The sequence below is a fragment of the Trachurus japonicus genome, chromosome 5 (genome assembly GCF_045865225.1).
Source record: "Trachurus japonicus isolate A0001 chromosome 5, Traja_1.0".
Classification (NCBI taxonomy): domain Eukaryota; kingdom Metazoa; phylum Chordata; class Actinopteri; order Carangiformes; family Carangidae; genus Trachurus; species Trachurus japonicus.
The window spans coordinates 5636577-5652451 of record NC_140911.1 but is presented as its reverse complement, the minus strand read 5'-3'; the positions used below and the strand labels follow the sequence as shown (position 1 = coordinate 5652451).

General features: G+C 42.8%; 2 protein-coding genes across 3 annotated transcripts in view; both read right to left on the bottom strand.

Annotated features, from left to right (window-relative positions):
- Positions 1-6095: 6095 nt before the first annotated feature.
- Positions 6096-7898, bottom strand: gpr84 (G protein-coupled receptor 84). The gene is made up of 2 exons (XM_085777986.1): positions 7813-7898; positions 6096-7337 (listed from the first exon to the last, which is right to left on the bottom strand). The coding sequence occupies exon 2, from the start codon at positions 7327-7329 to the stop codon at positions 6106-6108; it is 1224 nt and encodes a 407-aa protein (XP_085634112.1). The 5' UTR covers positions 7330-7337; positions 7813-7898; the 3' UTR covers positions 6096-6105.
- Positions 7899-11422: 3524 nt separating this feature from the next.
- The window catches only part of LOC146986892 (zinc finger protein 385A-like), a 47565-nt gene continuing 43112 nt past the window's right edge, over positions 11423-15875 (bottom strand). The window contains exons 5-8 of one of the 2 annotated variants that reach the window (XM_085775745.1): positions 15389-15727; positions 12874-13061; positions 12686-12772; positions 11423-12587 (exon numbers count right to left, since the gene is read on the bottom strand). In XM_085775745.1, the coding sequence (XP_085631871.1) occupies positions 12351-12587; positions 12686-12772; positions 12874-13061; positions 15389-15727 (851 nt within the window). In that variant the 3' untranslated portion in view covers positions 11423-12350. The remainder of the gene's footprint in view (positions 12588-12685; positions 12773-12873; positions 13062-15388; positions 15728-15875) is intronic. The other variant, XM_085775746.1, reaches the window with a different exon arrangement.

The following is a 15875-nucleotide window of genomic DNA, read 5'->3' as shown; positions in this document are numbered from 1 at the left end:
AATGTTAGTTTGCATAATAATTTTATATTAAACAGCTCTGCCCCTTTCGTATGAACATGCGCGATATATATCAAACCCCAGGGTTACCCGAGCCAGGAGTTATGTATTGGTCCAAAACTGGAAGAAAAAAATTTTTTTTTTTGTACAACGTGTTCAAAAAACACATTAATTAAAAAAAATAATAAAAAAATGGACAGACCTTTAACAGACCTTTAACCAAGTTTTTACACACTTTCTGCATGAACTCATCAATATGGCACCACTATTGTGACTGGAAACCAAAAGGCAAACCAATTCTATTTTGATCCAATTTTTATTTGACATGTATACATTTTTTAATTGATTGTTTATTTATGAAGTGAAGTGAAGCAAAAAAAAAGATTGGTCCAAAACATAAAATAAGGTCCAAAACTACTATTTTGACGCCCGCGTTATGACGTCAAAGTGGTACATCTGTACGTCTTCAGACGACAGGAAATAACGGCCATCCCGCCAAAAAGTTTTTTTTTTACCAGCTCCATGGCTCCGTCAATGTCCTTCCCCCGGTGCCAGTGAAGTCCAAGGCCCAAAAACAACCCCAGTCCAGCCGTGGAGCTCGCATCTGGCTGTACCCAAAGACGAGCCGCTGAACTGCTCCAGCTTGACCCTGTAAGTAATTTGATGGCTACATAATATTGAATTCGTCGTTCGCGCCATCTTGGAACTAGTAGTATTTTTCCGACCTCCTACTTGGAAAAAGTGCAGTTGAACACAGTATGTTGCTATTTCTCCTCGATTTTAAATGATCTGTTTCATTATATTGAAGTATCAACTCGCAGCATGAGCAAAGAGGGTTTAGAAACCGATACATAATAACAGAGTGTCTTGTCTTTTTTTTCCTTCTTATTTATCGTATTGTATCTTTGGAATGAGCTAACTGCTAACCGGCTGGTGTTGCCATAGCCACCTGGCTAACTGATGCCAAAGATACTCTACTGCTGTTCTTAATTTGATTGATTGAAACCTCGATTTAGGCTATCTCTGTAGGGAGATTCAGGTGTCCGAAAAAAAGAGAAGATGCAGAAGACAGTCATAAAAGAAAAGTAAAGAAAAAAGAGGTAAAAAAAAAAAAAAAAAAAAAGGGGGCATAACCAACTTCTGAAGAAAGTATTAAAATGTAATTAATTAATTAATTAATTAAATATTAAAGCTGCCCTGTGGAGTTCTGCTCATTACGAGCCATCAGCCGTGTTTTTTTTCGAGTAGGCTACTGCAACAGTCAGCCTGCGCAGTTCGATGACGTTGAACCCCCCTCCCTCCCCGAACGGTAAGTGCAGGTAACCAGGCAACCAGGTGACTGGCGAAGTAGGAAGAGAAAAAAAAGTTGTGGTCATTCAGCTTTGGCATTTATTTAGGGGTGTGACCTTATACATGTGTAAACGTTTACACGGAATGAAACTGTAAACGTTTAGTAAAAAAAAAAAAAAAAATCCCTAAACGATATCTAGGCCTACACGCAATTTATTTTCATATTTTTATACATAGGCCTACATTTTGGGGGGGGGCTGGGTGAAAAATAGTCCCGCACACTGTCTTAATTTAGAGAAAACTATGATTTAATAAAAATGATGCTGTGACGCGCTTCCCTCCTCCAAAATGTGTGTAAGTGCGTTTTTTCTTTCCTTTTTTCTTGTCTTTTTTTTTTGCGAGCGAGTGTGATGGCGCCGCCACGCCAGGTCAAACATTGCTTTTCTGGTTGCCAAAAAATATTCTAAGCAAATATAGCCTCCCTAAACACAAACAAATAACCTTAAACGGATTGAAAAGGGTGTCTCGGGACATTAAAGACGGCCGAGGACTGAGACACCTCTGGGCTGGTTGCTGCTGCCCGGTCTGTCCTCCTCTCATCCGCACTTCAGCACCTGTCCTGGGCTGCACCGTGTCGGCTCGGCTCGGCTCGCTCCTCGTTTTAAATGACTTTACTCCTTTTAAAAGTAGTGTAAACAATTTACTGTTCTGATCACTCATACGCGTGTATAGTTAGGCTATACGTTGCATTATTATTAGTTATAGCTACTTCAAAAGTAAAGGACGGTGGAGCGAGCCAAGCTGTAGCCCAGGACAGGTGCTGAAGTGTGGGAGAGGAGGGAGAGACTGGGCTCCGCGGGGCTCTGGCAACTAGCGGCGGATCAGAGAGGGTGGAGGACCGACATGACAGGGGGTCTTGGTCTCCTGGTACCTGTGCGGGCCAGGACCGCGGAGGTCAGCGAGAGGGGGGGTACGGTGGTCGACTCTGAACGCTCACCGGGCGGATCTCTCCAGTTACGGTGCGGTGCGTGTCGGGGGGGGAGGGGGGCGGGACGAATCCGCCGTGGGGTCTCCTCCGCTCCGGTGGCTGCAGTGGCAGTGCTTCCACCGGCTGCATATCAGACTAGACAAAAATAAGATAACATGTTCTTCTTCTCTTCTGTTTACCAGCGCTCTAAACCCTACGTCAAATCCGAACGTGTTGCGTTGCATGCGTAATTCCCTGTGCGACAGCGCGGGAAAGTCGCTCCTCAGAGGCAATTGCGCTCCTGGGTAAACCAGGGACTGTTGTGTGGTGGAGATGCGTTCAATGATCATCCTAATAAGTCGTTTGGCAGTGGCTGCAATGTAACGGACATTGTTTTATATGTATAAACTCCACAGGCCAGCTTTAAATTAATGAAAAGCTCCAGGTAAAAGAGCCAAGTCTGTTCCAAAAGTGCCATGTCCATGGACCAAAGTGCCAAGCCCCTAACCCTATTCTAAACAGTCTTTGCTGCTATCACTGCAATGTTAACCTGGGGTAATTGTTGTTGTGGCTACATCGTTTTTTGTTGTTGCTGTTGTTGTTGATGCTATTGTATCGGGCTAACTTTGTTCAGGTGATCTTCTTGGTGGGTGTTTATGGGTTGCCTTCATGCCTTCACTGGGTCTGTGGACCGATAATGTGAAGGGGGGAGTGGGGTTGTTTTGCTCTGACTTGTTGGTGGATTACTACAACATCTAGTGGCAGTAAAGATCACTTTCACTTTGAAAAACCGGAAGCTAGCTAGCTTCTGTGGTTATTAGCCATTGTTTTGGTCATGTTATCTGTGCTGGCTGTGGCCCAGGCGAGGGAAGTATCTGCAACAACTAGCCTACTTCTTATTTTCAGTGTTAAAATATCTCAATAAGTTTGTTGACTCTTCTGTATTTTTTCATAATACTACAGTGATATTGAATTTGCAGGGGAACTACGCAAGTTTGATTTCTTGTCCTCTGTGTTGCTAACCCTCTGACCATGTGCATGAAGCTGGCGGGAAGTCAATAATGGAGGTGGACAAAATTATATACGATGCTACAACGTATATTTGTGTAGTCTCATAAACAAGAAATTGTTTAGTGTTTTGGTTTTAAGTGAATTAAATTATCTAATGATTACCGGTTAATTTTATTTTTCTTCAAGATGATTAAAGCAGAAGTAAGTGGTCCGGTCGTTTTCGCTAATGCTGCGTTCCAGGCAGGCTTTTGAAATCGTAAATTACAGCTTCAAGTCACAACTTACGACTTTGTAGCGTTTCAGGCAACCCACTCGTGTTTTTCCGACCTGTTTTACCGGTGAAAGTCACTATAACGGCCACTCGTAACTTCCGACCGGTGAACTCGTACCAGATCGAACTGGTACGACTTCACGGTCGGAAAAACACGAGTTGCCTTGAACGCACCATAACAGTCCTCGTCGCCACGTCGCCACATTCACGGCGTCCCTTGGCTGCACACACAGCCCTGCATGCCGTTCTCTCTCCTCATTGGATAAAAACTGTAGGATACGATAAATGTTTTCTCCTCGGCTCAGAGCAGAGCAGAGTGACTGACAGACCCGTGTTTCAGACCAAACACTCTATGTAAGTGATTGCTGTCGGAAGATATAACTATTTAAGACTTATATTAACACAAATATATCACTTACTTCTGCTTTAATGGACCAGTTTTGTTTTTTTTGTTGTTTTTTTTAGCTCTCAGTAGCAATTTGGTGCAGTTGCTGGGATAACTGATCTTTGACTTGAAAAGTGACATTTAAAGCTAAAATTCCCTTATTATTCACCCACCTATCATTGTAAGCCCACGGTCAATGCCTTTAAAACTAATATCTAACTAATAACCAGGGCTTATTTGGAGTCTTTGGTCGTCTCGACTTCCTGGTAACTGTGAAATGTCTTGAATCAGCCGTGTACGAACTATTCTCACAAGAAGGAACAGGCCTCTGTGCCACAATCTGTCTATTTGCGAATCTGGTTGTTTAAAAGGTGGTGTGTGTTTGTGTGTTGTGTGTGTGGCTGCCATTGATGTGTGTTATCATCTTGTTGGTTGCACATAATAAGGTCCACGTTGACTTAATGTTAAAGACAGTGACAGGGCGTGTTAGCAGCACTCCCCAGTCCCACCCAAGAAGACAATGGTGCTGTGAGTTTTTTTTTTTACTTGGACAACAATGGCTTACGCAGAGGCCTGAGAACTTGACTGTTTGCATTGTTGATCTACCAACATATTTGTTTTCTTAATGAGTTATGATGTGTGTAGCTTTAGATTTAACACCTTGTAAGATTAAAAAAAAGTCAGGTCTGAACAAATATTGTGATGCATGTCGAACACAACCACTCCACCCACATACCAAACTGTAAGGCCGATTTTTTAATTCGTCACAAACTTGCAGCATATGACACCACATAGAGTTCAGACACTGGTCAAGTTCAGAAGTTCCTGAGTTACTGAAATTACAGCATGTTGTGTCACACATGACATGAATATCCTGTGCTGGTTTTGAAACACTAGTGGTTTTTCATGTCTGTAAGTGACGGATACCTTAAAAAAAAAAATTCCAAAAAGTGATTATGACACTGAGACGGTTGTCGCACAACATTTTTAATGACACTTAAATGTAATATATGTATTATAAAATAGACTTTATATAATATATAAAATAGACATTTAACAACATAATGTACAAATATAATATATAACTGTAAAAGGAAAACATGTCTGAAATGTTGGGAATGCAGCAATAATAATAAATGTAACAGTGATATTTCAATAATCACTTTAGCCTGTGTTCGTCTTCACTATACAGTATTTTTATATTTATTTTTATTTAGCTACAGCGACAGTGACAGTTCAGTCTGCTGTGATTTATGTTTCATATTTTTACATGTAAAATAATCACTCGGACGGACAAAGTTAGAAGCAACACTGAGTTAAGCTTATTTTGTTTCTTTCAAATTCTGCTCCATTAGAAACTATAATCACTCAGGCAGTCAGTCATAGACATTTGTAATTATAGAGCTGGAAATGCTGTTGTACACACAGGAAACATAACTTTCATAATGAAACGTAGCATAACGTAACTTGAGGTAAGTTGTCTGGTATTTTTCCAGAACGATATCATACTGGGTATTTTTTTTAAAGGGATAGTTCACCCAAAATTGAAATTTCACTCATTATCTACTCACCCTCATGTGGACTAAGAGCTGTGAGAATTTTCAGAGTCCTCCGTGCCTTCTCTGAGTTATGGGGGGGTCCGCGCAGCAGTATTTGTCCATATAATGGTTGTGAATGGATACCAACTTTCTTCGTCCAAAAAGACACACCAAAAAACATCCAAATACCTCCATAGTGCTCGTCTGCAATGTCCCTCTTGTATTGAAGCCCCGACATGAGAAATTGTTCCGCTGGTCAGTGCAAAGATTTGCACTGACACAGGAAGAGCAGTGAACTGAGACACTGGGAGCTTCCGCTACAAACAAGCTTAAAATATAGACTTATTTAATTATTTTCAGAACAATTTCTCATGTTGGGGCTTCAATACAAGAGGGACATTACAGACGAGCAGTATGGAGGTATTTGGATGTTTTTTGGTGTGTCTTTTTGGACGAAGAAAGTTGGTATCCATTCACAACCATTATATGGACAAATACTGCTGCACGGACCCCCCCCCCCCGTAACTCAGAGAAGCTGCGGAGGACTCTGAAAATTCTCACAGCTCTTAGTCCACATAAGGGTGAGTAGATAATGAGTGCAATTTGAATTTTGGGTGAACTATCCCTTTAAGACAGTTCTGGGAACTCAGGATCTCCACCGGGTCCAGAGGCAGGTGAGCGGCGCTGCGGCCCTCGTGAGCAGCACGTGGTAGGCCTGTCGAAACTGCCGGTTCATGACGGCGTAGAGCACGGGGTTGATGCAGCTGTTGAGCCAGGTGAGGTTTGCACAGAACATGTGCAGCACCTGCGGGGCCCGGTTCTGTTTGTCGGCGATGTTGAGCAGCAGGAAGGGGGCGAAGCAGAACACGAAACACAGGAAGACGGTGAAGCACATCCGAGTCACGCGCTTAAATTCCCCGTCGTCGCCGCTTGACGTTGCAGAGTGGGATGAAGGAGCCGTGGGAGCAGCAGCAGCAGCAGCAGCGGCGGTGGTGGTGGGCGCCGGGACGATCTTGTTGGCGACGGATGAATTTAAGGCTGTAGCCGTGTGTTGGTGGGACTCTTGCGTATCTTGGGTCAGATCTGCCTGGCTGCTCATCTCACAGCTACACGTGTTGGCCAAGCCGCTCTCTACGCCGCTGTCGTCGGTCCCTTGCGCCGAAGAAGACGCCGGCTTCTTCCTCGACGAGCGGCGGCTGAACCTGTAGCGGAGCAGAGCCTGAGAGGCGATCCGCACTCGTCTGTAGATGAGCAGGTAGAAGGCGCCGACGCAGCCCAGACCGAAGATGAAGTAGAAGAAGAGCAGGATGGTGGTGTAGGGTCGACCCCTGGTGCGATGGAAGCTGCACGTGCAAACCTGCGGCACGAACGTGTAGACGGGCCAGAGCGGGCCGAAGCTGGCCAGCCCGAGCCCCCACGCCGACACCAGGAGCAGAACGAGCCCGCGGTCGGAGAAGACGCGATCGAACACGGTCCGTTTGGCCACCAGGAGGTATCTGCTCACGGCCACCAGGCAGAGCGTGACGATGGAGACGGAGTTGGAGAGGAAGAGGAGCAGGCCGAAGACGCTGCACCAGAGCTGACCGCTGCGCCATCGGAGGTGCAGGTAGGAGTCGACGGAGATGGGCTGCAGCACGGTGCAGTACAGCAGGTCGGCCGCCGCCAGGTTGATGATCAGCACGTTGAAGCGAGTCCTCAGACGCGGCTCCAAGGCGAAGGCCAGGACGGTCAGCAGGTTGCCCACCGTGCCCGTGACGGTCACGGCGCAACCCCACAGCACGGCGAAGTAGCGGTATCCTTCCACCGAGGGACTGTGGCAGGAGAAGAAGAGCTCGTCCTCATCCGTCTGGTTGGTGTGGTTCATCAGCATTCTGCCAACTACACAGGAATCAGGAATAAAGTTTATTTTTCTGCAAACTAAGTGCTGATGGAAAGTTCTAGTCAAACAGAAACCAATCTCCCTCACAAATCTTCCTCGTGAGGGTGATGAGGTTATCGATTGTCTAGTTCACCACTTCCTTTGTGTTCAGAGACTGAAACTCTCTGTTGGTGACTTTACTAACATGCCACACAGTATTAATGCATTCATTGTCCAAGAGATAACTAACTTTCTTTTAAAAAAATACCATAAGTCTGTGTATAGTTTATGACCCAGTTATTATCTGTTCTTAATTCTAGCTTTACTAAATGCAGTGTATAGTAAAAAAAAAGACAAACATGAAATCTCTAAAGATTTTTTTTTTTTAAGTTTAATTTTATAATTATTATCTTAATTACTATCTTATTTATAATTTTTTAAAGCTAATACAGTAAAAGGCCCTGTTCTAATAGAAATTACCAGTGATTTTCTCACCTTTTTTAGATGATAAATTCTGCCAGTCTTCTCTAATTGTGGAGGTGTAGCGGTGTCATTAGCTGCCAGTGTACTGAATGTAGTTTCTTCCTGTTCTGTTATGTTATATACATCCTCTGTGTTGCTTAAGCACCTTCTACACAATCAAATACTCTGACGTTGAGTTTTTTTTCCCCGGAGAAGGATCTTCAGAATTTCCTTTTTTGTGAAGTAAAAATGGTAATATAGAGAAACATTTTCAATCACTTCCCTATCAACCATTACAGATATAGACCATGGCATTATGATCTAATTATTATATAATTATTATTTTGTTTTTGTGTTAATTATTCACAAATCACAAGTTTATGAAACAGTGGGAGTTCAAACTGCATATTTCTCCAACACCTCAGTTCAAACACAGTGACAGATTTGTGATGTCAGTAATCAGAATATATTCTTTTTAAGACACAACGGCGTTATTTTGACCTTTTGCTGCTGCTGCACACAGACTTCCTGTTTCTGTCACACGGTGGTAAATATAGGACATGTCCACAAAGTGTCAAAAAGGCAGAAGCAGCACTGACGGTGGTTTCCTCCATCAGGGCCACAAAGCACAGAGGTGTCGTCGTGCTGCTGATGTGCAGCCACAGTAACTGACCCAGAGGATATATATAAATAACAATAACACTGGTGATAACGTGAAGTGAAGCACTGAGTCGGTGAAGATCAAAATCACGAGATGTTGTGAGTTGAGTCACATACAATAGCAGTCAGTTGACAAAAATCTGTTGCTTCAGATCCTCTTTAAATCGTCCGTTGATGATGAAGGGAACATGGCCGAGTGAGGCACTAGAATATGGACATGTCTCTGTTTACAGTAACACCATCATTCTTTCATTGTTTGGTGTTTGTGCGTCTTGTGCGGCAACTTCACGCTGACACTTTAAACCAGATGTTGATATGTTGTTCTTTGCCTGAGAATGAGAGGAAATGAATATTTAGGAAATGAAATTGCCGGTCATCATAAGTTAACTCTTTATCAGGGAGGTGACCACATTGAGTAACTTATTTTTCACAAATAGAATACGTTATTTAAGTTAAAGCTAAGTTCTTAGGTTTAGAGCATTTGTGTAATTTTTTTCCCCACACATTTTTAATGTATCAATAACTGTTCCTTTAATTTTATCTGTGTATTTTAATATCAAAATCTCTATTTAAAAAGTATTTTAAAAAAATATTTAAAAAGGGTGTGCTCCTCTTCATCAAGGGTAATTCATTTTTGAAGGTGCTTTCAGAAAGACACTGGTTGCTTATCTTCAGTTTTAATATGATGACAGCTGTGAGCAGACTCTGAGGTCGGCAGCAGGCGTCTAGATGTTTTATATTTCTGTCTGAGCTGAAGGTGGCTTCACCGAAACCAGACACAACAAGACTACAGGTGCACGAGAGAAATATCAGCACCATCAGTTTGTCTAAATGACCACATCCTGCTCTGTGGTTACCTCTAAACTAGATTAATCAGATTAATCAGATTAATGCTCCCATCAACTCTACTACTGCCAAATTACATCACATCTTATTACATCTTCTCATTAATGGTTTGATAAATGGACTGTAATTGGGTCAGTGACAAATACGAGTTGGCAAGATGAGTAATTGAGAAATATCTTTATAAATATTTAAAAGCATGCATCAGAGTTGTTAATGTATTTTGTATTCATGTAGGTTTTGAAATGACATTTAAACCATTTTTTAACAAAAGTAAGACTGAATGCCCCTGAAAATATCAAATGGTGTTACCACAAAAAATAATAGGCTATATATATTTTATCCACCTCCAGTGGAAGTACTGTAAGTGTACTTATGAAAAGAAAATACTTTCTTCTAAAACGTTAAATTGAGATTTTTTTTCAGTATTTATTTGAATGCATTTTGTCAATACTACTGATTCAAACATGTCATCATAAATTACATGGGACATTCATTTTCTCACCTCAAAGTTGATGACTTCATAAATTCTTATCTACCTTTGTGATTTATTTTATTTTTTTCATTATATATAGTTAAACACCAGATGAAAACAGACGTAATGGTAAAGAATTGATCAGTCAACATCGTTTACAACCATAAAGTCAGTTTAATGATTCCATATAGAATTCTGTTTTAATTGAACAATTAAGGAAGCCCCAACATGTACCTTTCTCATGTTTCAATAATCTACATTTTACAGTAATGATTCAATACACTTCTCCTAAATAACAATTAATACATTTGTTGACATTTCTTTTTTATTGCAGTTATAACAAGAAAAAGTTAGCAGGAGTGCTTAAAGTATTGCTACGGTTTCCATTTCCTAAAGCTTCCCTCTAATGAGTGGTGACGGTTCACTGGGTTAATTCAGGGTCATGGAGGGTCGGAGTACACGAGGCAGAGCAGACAAACTAACATTTTTATCCAACTACAGGCCTATAATACTACCAGAAATGGTGTTTTTTTTGTTCTTGATGTTATTTATTTTTTATTTTTTTGCATACGAGTACTCATCTGTGTATATGGTCCTTTTCTGTTCGGTCTGTAATGCTGGTGTCTTTCATTCCACCGTTTCCATATGTACTGAGACTGTGGTGAAAATGTGGTCTGTGCACACAAAATGCAAATACCTGCTACTTCAGTCATAGATCAGCCCCTGCTCGCCCTACTGTGCTCACGGTGTTTTGTTTTGCGCAGTAAGGTGCAGATAAGAATAAAAAGGAAGATAGATGGTCATTTAAGCCATTTATGTGAAGATTCCTCTCCACAGACTTTTTACTAATGTGCTTTGAAAATCTTTGACTCACACGGGAAGAATCGGGGGGGGGGAATCATCAGGGAAAGAGTTCGACTTGAATAGGGTACCTCTTAAAAAAACATCTAACTTCACTTCACTTCGCTCAGCTCAACTCTGGGTTTTCTCTCTTGTACTGTTTACTTTTCTTCCGACCTTACTGCATTATACACAGACTGTGAGAATAAACACTGATAGCTGCTGCATAGTGCGCCAATAGCAATTACTTGCTCAACATGAATGAAACTAGGGATGCACCAATATCCGAAATTAAGATCGGATATCGTCCAGGTTATTGACTAAAGAGTAGGGATGCACTGATTTTGAAATTCTAGGCCGATACCGATACGATGTTTGGAATAACAATTTGGCTGATGGCCGATGCTGTTACCAATGGTTTTCTCTGTTATTTATTCCATTTTTGTGTAGAGGAAACCAAGAAATCTTCATTACTCACACTGTACAACCAACATTTTCGCTCACTTAACTTTATCGAATTGAATGTGCATGCGCCCTCTTGCACATCTTGCATCTTGACAGAGTCACGTCCTCCCAAAAAAGAGAAAATAACAGGCAAAACAGGATAAACATCATCCACTGCCATCAGTATTTTCCAATATGTTTCCAATTTTTCCAATTCTGATGTCAGTCAACGAGGCGAACATCTGCCGATACCGATGTTCAGCCGATGCATCGGTGCATCCCTTCTAAATGGCTAGATCGGGTATCGGATAATGGGGCTGATCCATAACGCCGATATATTCACCAGTAGACAACAGTTCAAAAGTGGTAATGGATCGGTACCAAGTATCGGCCAATTTGCTAAGCCCAGGTATCGATATCAACATTGGGACTGAAAAAGCCGGATCGGTGCATCCCTAAATGAAACCATGAATGTTTATACTTCAGCACAGTTTTAAGACATCATGTAATTTTTTGACCCTCTTGCTGTTCCTCTTTGACTTCCTGTTTCTGTCCCACAGAGGTAAATATAGTCCACATAGACCATCTGTTAAACCGTGGACATACAGAGAAGTGTTTGCCAGTAACGATTACAGAAATTGTTGGTACCTTTTTTTTTTTCTCTTTATAGGCCACAAAAACAGAACTTTACAGTGGTACAGTCCACCATACTGTGACGGCTACAGTTTGATACCAGCTAACATCAGAGGCGACTACTACTATCTAACCCAGCAGACGTGTTTTTGAGAGCACTAATGCTTTGGATATGTTATGAATCCTTGCAGAGATGAACATTTAAAAACATAAGAGAGGTAGGGTTTTCAGTCAGATACAGTGGATCATTACGGTAGACAAATTTTTAATTATTATGATTAAATTGATTTATTTAATCACTTGCAGATTGGAGGATGCTCACAGAAGTCCATGCTCAATAGAAACCTGTTCGTAAGTTCCTCTTCAAACTATCTGCAAGAGTCAATCTGGCGATTGGCAGATAGTAAAGCAATGAGGGGAAACAAGGGAAGATGGAAACATAGAGTCTCTTTGAAATGTTGGACATTTGTCGTTTTATCTTTCTCTGTTAACGTAACAGCAGTGGCCTGCAAGGACAGCGTGCACCATGAAGAGTCGTGTTCATGTTCACTCTTTTTCTTCTACCGAGGCACCGGTTGGAGCCTCAGCAGCGGATCTGGCTCTTAATGGCACATGGTTGCAGGCCTCCACTTCACAGTGTGCTTCTTCCTGATTCGTTCCTCAGTCTCTCCACCAATCAGTACGGCGTGAAGAGGATTGGCCCGTGCGTGGTGCGGATGGGCCCCGGGGCCGGCCTCAGCAGGCTGAGCGGTGTTCCCTGTAGGAGGTGGTGGTGGTGGTGATGGTGGTGAGGGTGGGAAGTCGGGACCGTAGGACGTAGTGCCAGCTGATTGGAGGATGCTGCTGCTGCCATCGCTGCGGCAACAGCCAGAGGATTTGGTAAAAGTCCAGCCCCCAGAGTTTTTGGAAGTTCCTTTGTAGAAAGCAAAGGAAGGAAAGGAAGGAGTCAATGTGACGCAAAACTTCCTGAAACCAAATGGTGATGTTTTTAAAAATAAACCGAGTCCTCACCATAAAATCTGTGCGCTTCTTGTGCCGACTGAGAAGAGGATTGGGTTTCCCTGCAACTCCATCACGATGTCTCCGGCTGGATATATGCTGCAGCGGGGAAAAAAAAGAGAAAGTAAAGACAGCGGATATTGAGATCGCTCAGAAAATAATTCTCCCGTGACCTTTGGGTCTTTCTGTGGGTTTCTCACCTGCTTGAGCTGCAGCTCAGAGTTGACTCTGACGTTGCAGATCTCACAGTGGAAGGTGCGTTCCTGAGTGTTGGGGTCAGAGGACAGCTCCCCTCCCTGCTCTGGGCTGGGCTTCGGACCCAGGCGCGGGTACGCTTTAATAGGTCCCAGTCCACTCCGTGCCTCCAGAATGGTTTTGTGCTTGGTACCTGGAAACAATAAGAACAAAACTCTTAATCTGGACAATGTTCAGTGCAGCACATAGAGAATATTAGGAGGCTTTCACACAACCTCATTTGGTTTGGACTTTTGGACTTCCCCATTTGATCCGAACCAAATTTACTGGTGTGAAAGCTCCCCAGGACTGTGGTCTGCACCAAAGTCCTGAAATTGGTCCAGCCAAAAGAGGTAGTCTCTGTCCGGACCAAACAAAACCATGGTTTGGACTTTTGCAGTGTGAAAGCTTTTTCTTCTATGGTCCGAACTTTTGTACCTTGAACAGGAAGTTTGGACTTTCAGCGAAGAGTGAAAACGACCTTAAAGATGAAATACTATGGGTGTTGGTGTTTTTTCTACATTGTCTACATTTGATCCAGTTGGTTCTGGTTTCACTCTGCATTAGGGCTGTCAGTTTTTAGAAAAATTAGGTTCGAACGAATATTGAATGACCCGTAATTCGTTCGGATATATTCGAATATTACAACGAGCATCAAGGCCATGCCTAATATGCAAGCCGAGTTCGGATTTGGATATTTCGTAAGTTTCCAAATTTTTGTGAGTTTTCTCCAGCAGACTTTGTATTTTGTCATCGGACCATATTTGTATTACACATTTCGTCCCCTCTTTTCCATCTTGTGCTATTTCTTATTTCAAACTGCAAAAGTTTGAACCATGGTTTAGTTTGGTCTGGACTAGGGATGCACATTTTGAATTTTTTTTCTGACCGATAACCAACGCTCGTTAACCGATTATTAACCGTTAACCGATAAGATTAAGACGGTTGCGCTGAAAAAAAATTATCGCTCCAATTTTATTTATTTTTTTGCCGTTAACACGTGCGGTGCGACAGCTGATCAGTGCCACATCCACTGTGCTCTGTCTCAGCTGGTCGCGCACATAGGAGGTTAGATCGTCCAATGTAGAACTGTTTTTATACAAAGTGCAGCCAAACACCAGGCTGAAGGAACAGCAGAGCTCCTCTGACAGCTCCTGCAGGTGAACAGGCTGGAGAGCAGCGACGTCCTCCTCCTCTTTTTTTTTTTCTCTCAGCGCCGTAGTTACAGGTGATTCACATCTATGTCAGTGTAGGTTACATGTATTGTCTGACCTTCCTTCATGGGGGCTGCCCTGCACATACTGTCAGTCCTCCTGTGTAACTTTTTGCTGCGAAATATGACTGAAGGCGTGTGGAAGTCTGCACGTGTCGACAAGCCCCCATGAGTTGACGACATAAGGAGCTAATAAAATAAATAAATAAATAACCGATAGTATTAATCGGTCAAAGTTCTTGTTATCGGTTAACGGTTAAACGGTTAAACGGTTAATCATGTGCATCCCTAGTCTGGACCAAGGCCACCTCTTTTGGTCGGACCACATTTTGGGTCTTTGGTCCGAGGGAGCTTTCACACCTGTAAACTTGGTTTGGATCAAACGTTAAAGTCCGGAGCAAAAGAGGTAGGTAGGATACCCGCTTAATTTAGATTTTGGGTTATATTATTTTCACAACTCTTGCTTTTTAAGCTATGAACAAATAAAAGAAAATTAACTTTGATCTATAATCATCAGATCTATAATATGATGTGATATTATAGATTTACACTAAACTACTTCAACCTTTTTGAAAGTGCTGAGAACTAATTAAAGTTGTGGATGTTAGCACACATGTCTGGGTTGGATTGGAGGATTTTCGTGAGACAAAACTGAGTGCATGTGGTGGATACCTGCACCATCAAACCATCCTTTTTTTTCCCTTTCTCGGCCTTTCTCGGCCTTTCTCGGCCTTTGACAGTGTGGACAGACAGATGGTCAAGTCGGACAAATGGTCCAGGCAAGGCATCATAACAACACCCTCTGTCCTTAGACCCTCACATCCACTGAGAAAAAACTCCCAAGAAAACCGTTAACAGGGAAAAATGGGAGAAACCTCAGGGAGAGTAACAGAGGAGGGATCCCTCACCTTGCAATAGATGTTATACAGACAAGAAAACAGTTTATAGCACAGAATTTGGAAAAACATAGAAATGTTTAACAGGAGCTGATGAAGGCAGCTGTGAGCCTTCATGCTCCGGTTTTCCCTCGTCGTCTGAGACCCTGTTTCCAACCGTGCAGTGTTTAATCTGCCGTCATCACCACTAAGTGGCAGCAAAGCACCTGCTGTAGTCTTTGCTGCAGGGTCTCTGAAGTTGCTTCTAAGCATGCACATGGCATAGCGCTGTGGTATGCAGAGGTTTAATTCTTCCAAGATTGTGGATGCACTCTGTGGTGGTGTGATGTGCTTATGGAAATGTGCTCTCTGACAAATCTGCTCTGGAGTTACCTTTGTTATGTGCCTCCAGCTGTGAGAGGGAATTAACAGCTACTTTGCACAGGGAGCAGTAGAGAAGCTTCTTGGCTTTCTCCTCCTCTGACTCTCCTGAGGACGGGCTGGGTGCCGGGGACGGGGTGTCGGGAAGACCGGCCGCCACCGTCACCGCCGCTGCCACTGGATCTGCAGGGGGGGAACCGAGGGCCGCCGGGGGGGAGGAGGAGGGCAAAGGGGAGCTGACAGGAGGCAGCGGGGGGCACTCTGCATCTGCTGTTGAGCTCAGTGTGGGTGTCGGGAGGCGGCTCGGTGTCAAAGGTGACTCGTTGGCGTTGGGACAGGAGAGGGTGACTTCTGCAAAGAGCACAAAGTTTTTAGATTTTTAGACGAGGAGGTTGATAGTTTGACATGTTGTGTTTTTATTGCTCTGGATCATCTTCTTTTCTTTGAATTGATACAGTCTGAATGACAGGTTGTGATTAAAGCAGAAGTAAGCAGAATA

Coding starts and splice junctions, on each gene's coding strand:
- gpr84 (XM_085777986.1), bottom strand. CDS start 7,329: ATGCTGATGAACCACACCAACCAGACGGATGAGGACGAGCTCTTCTTC.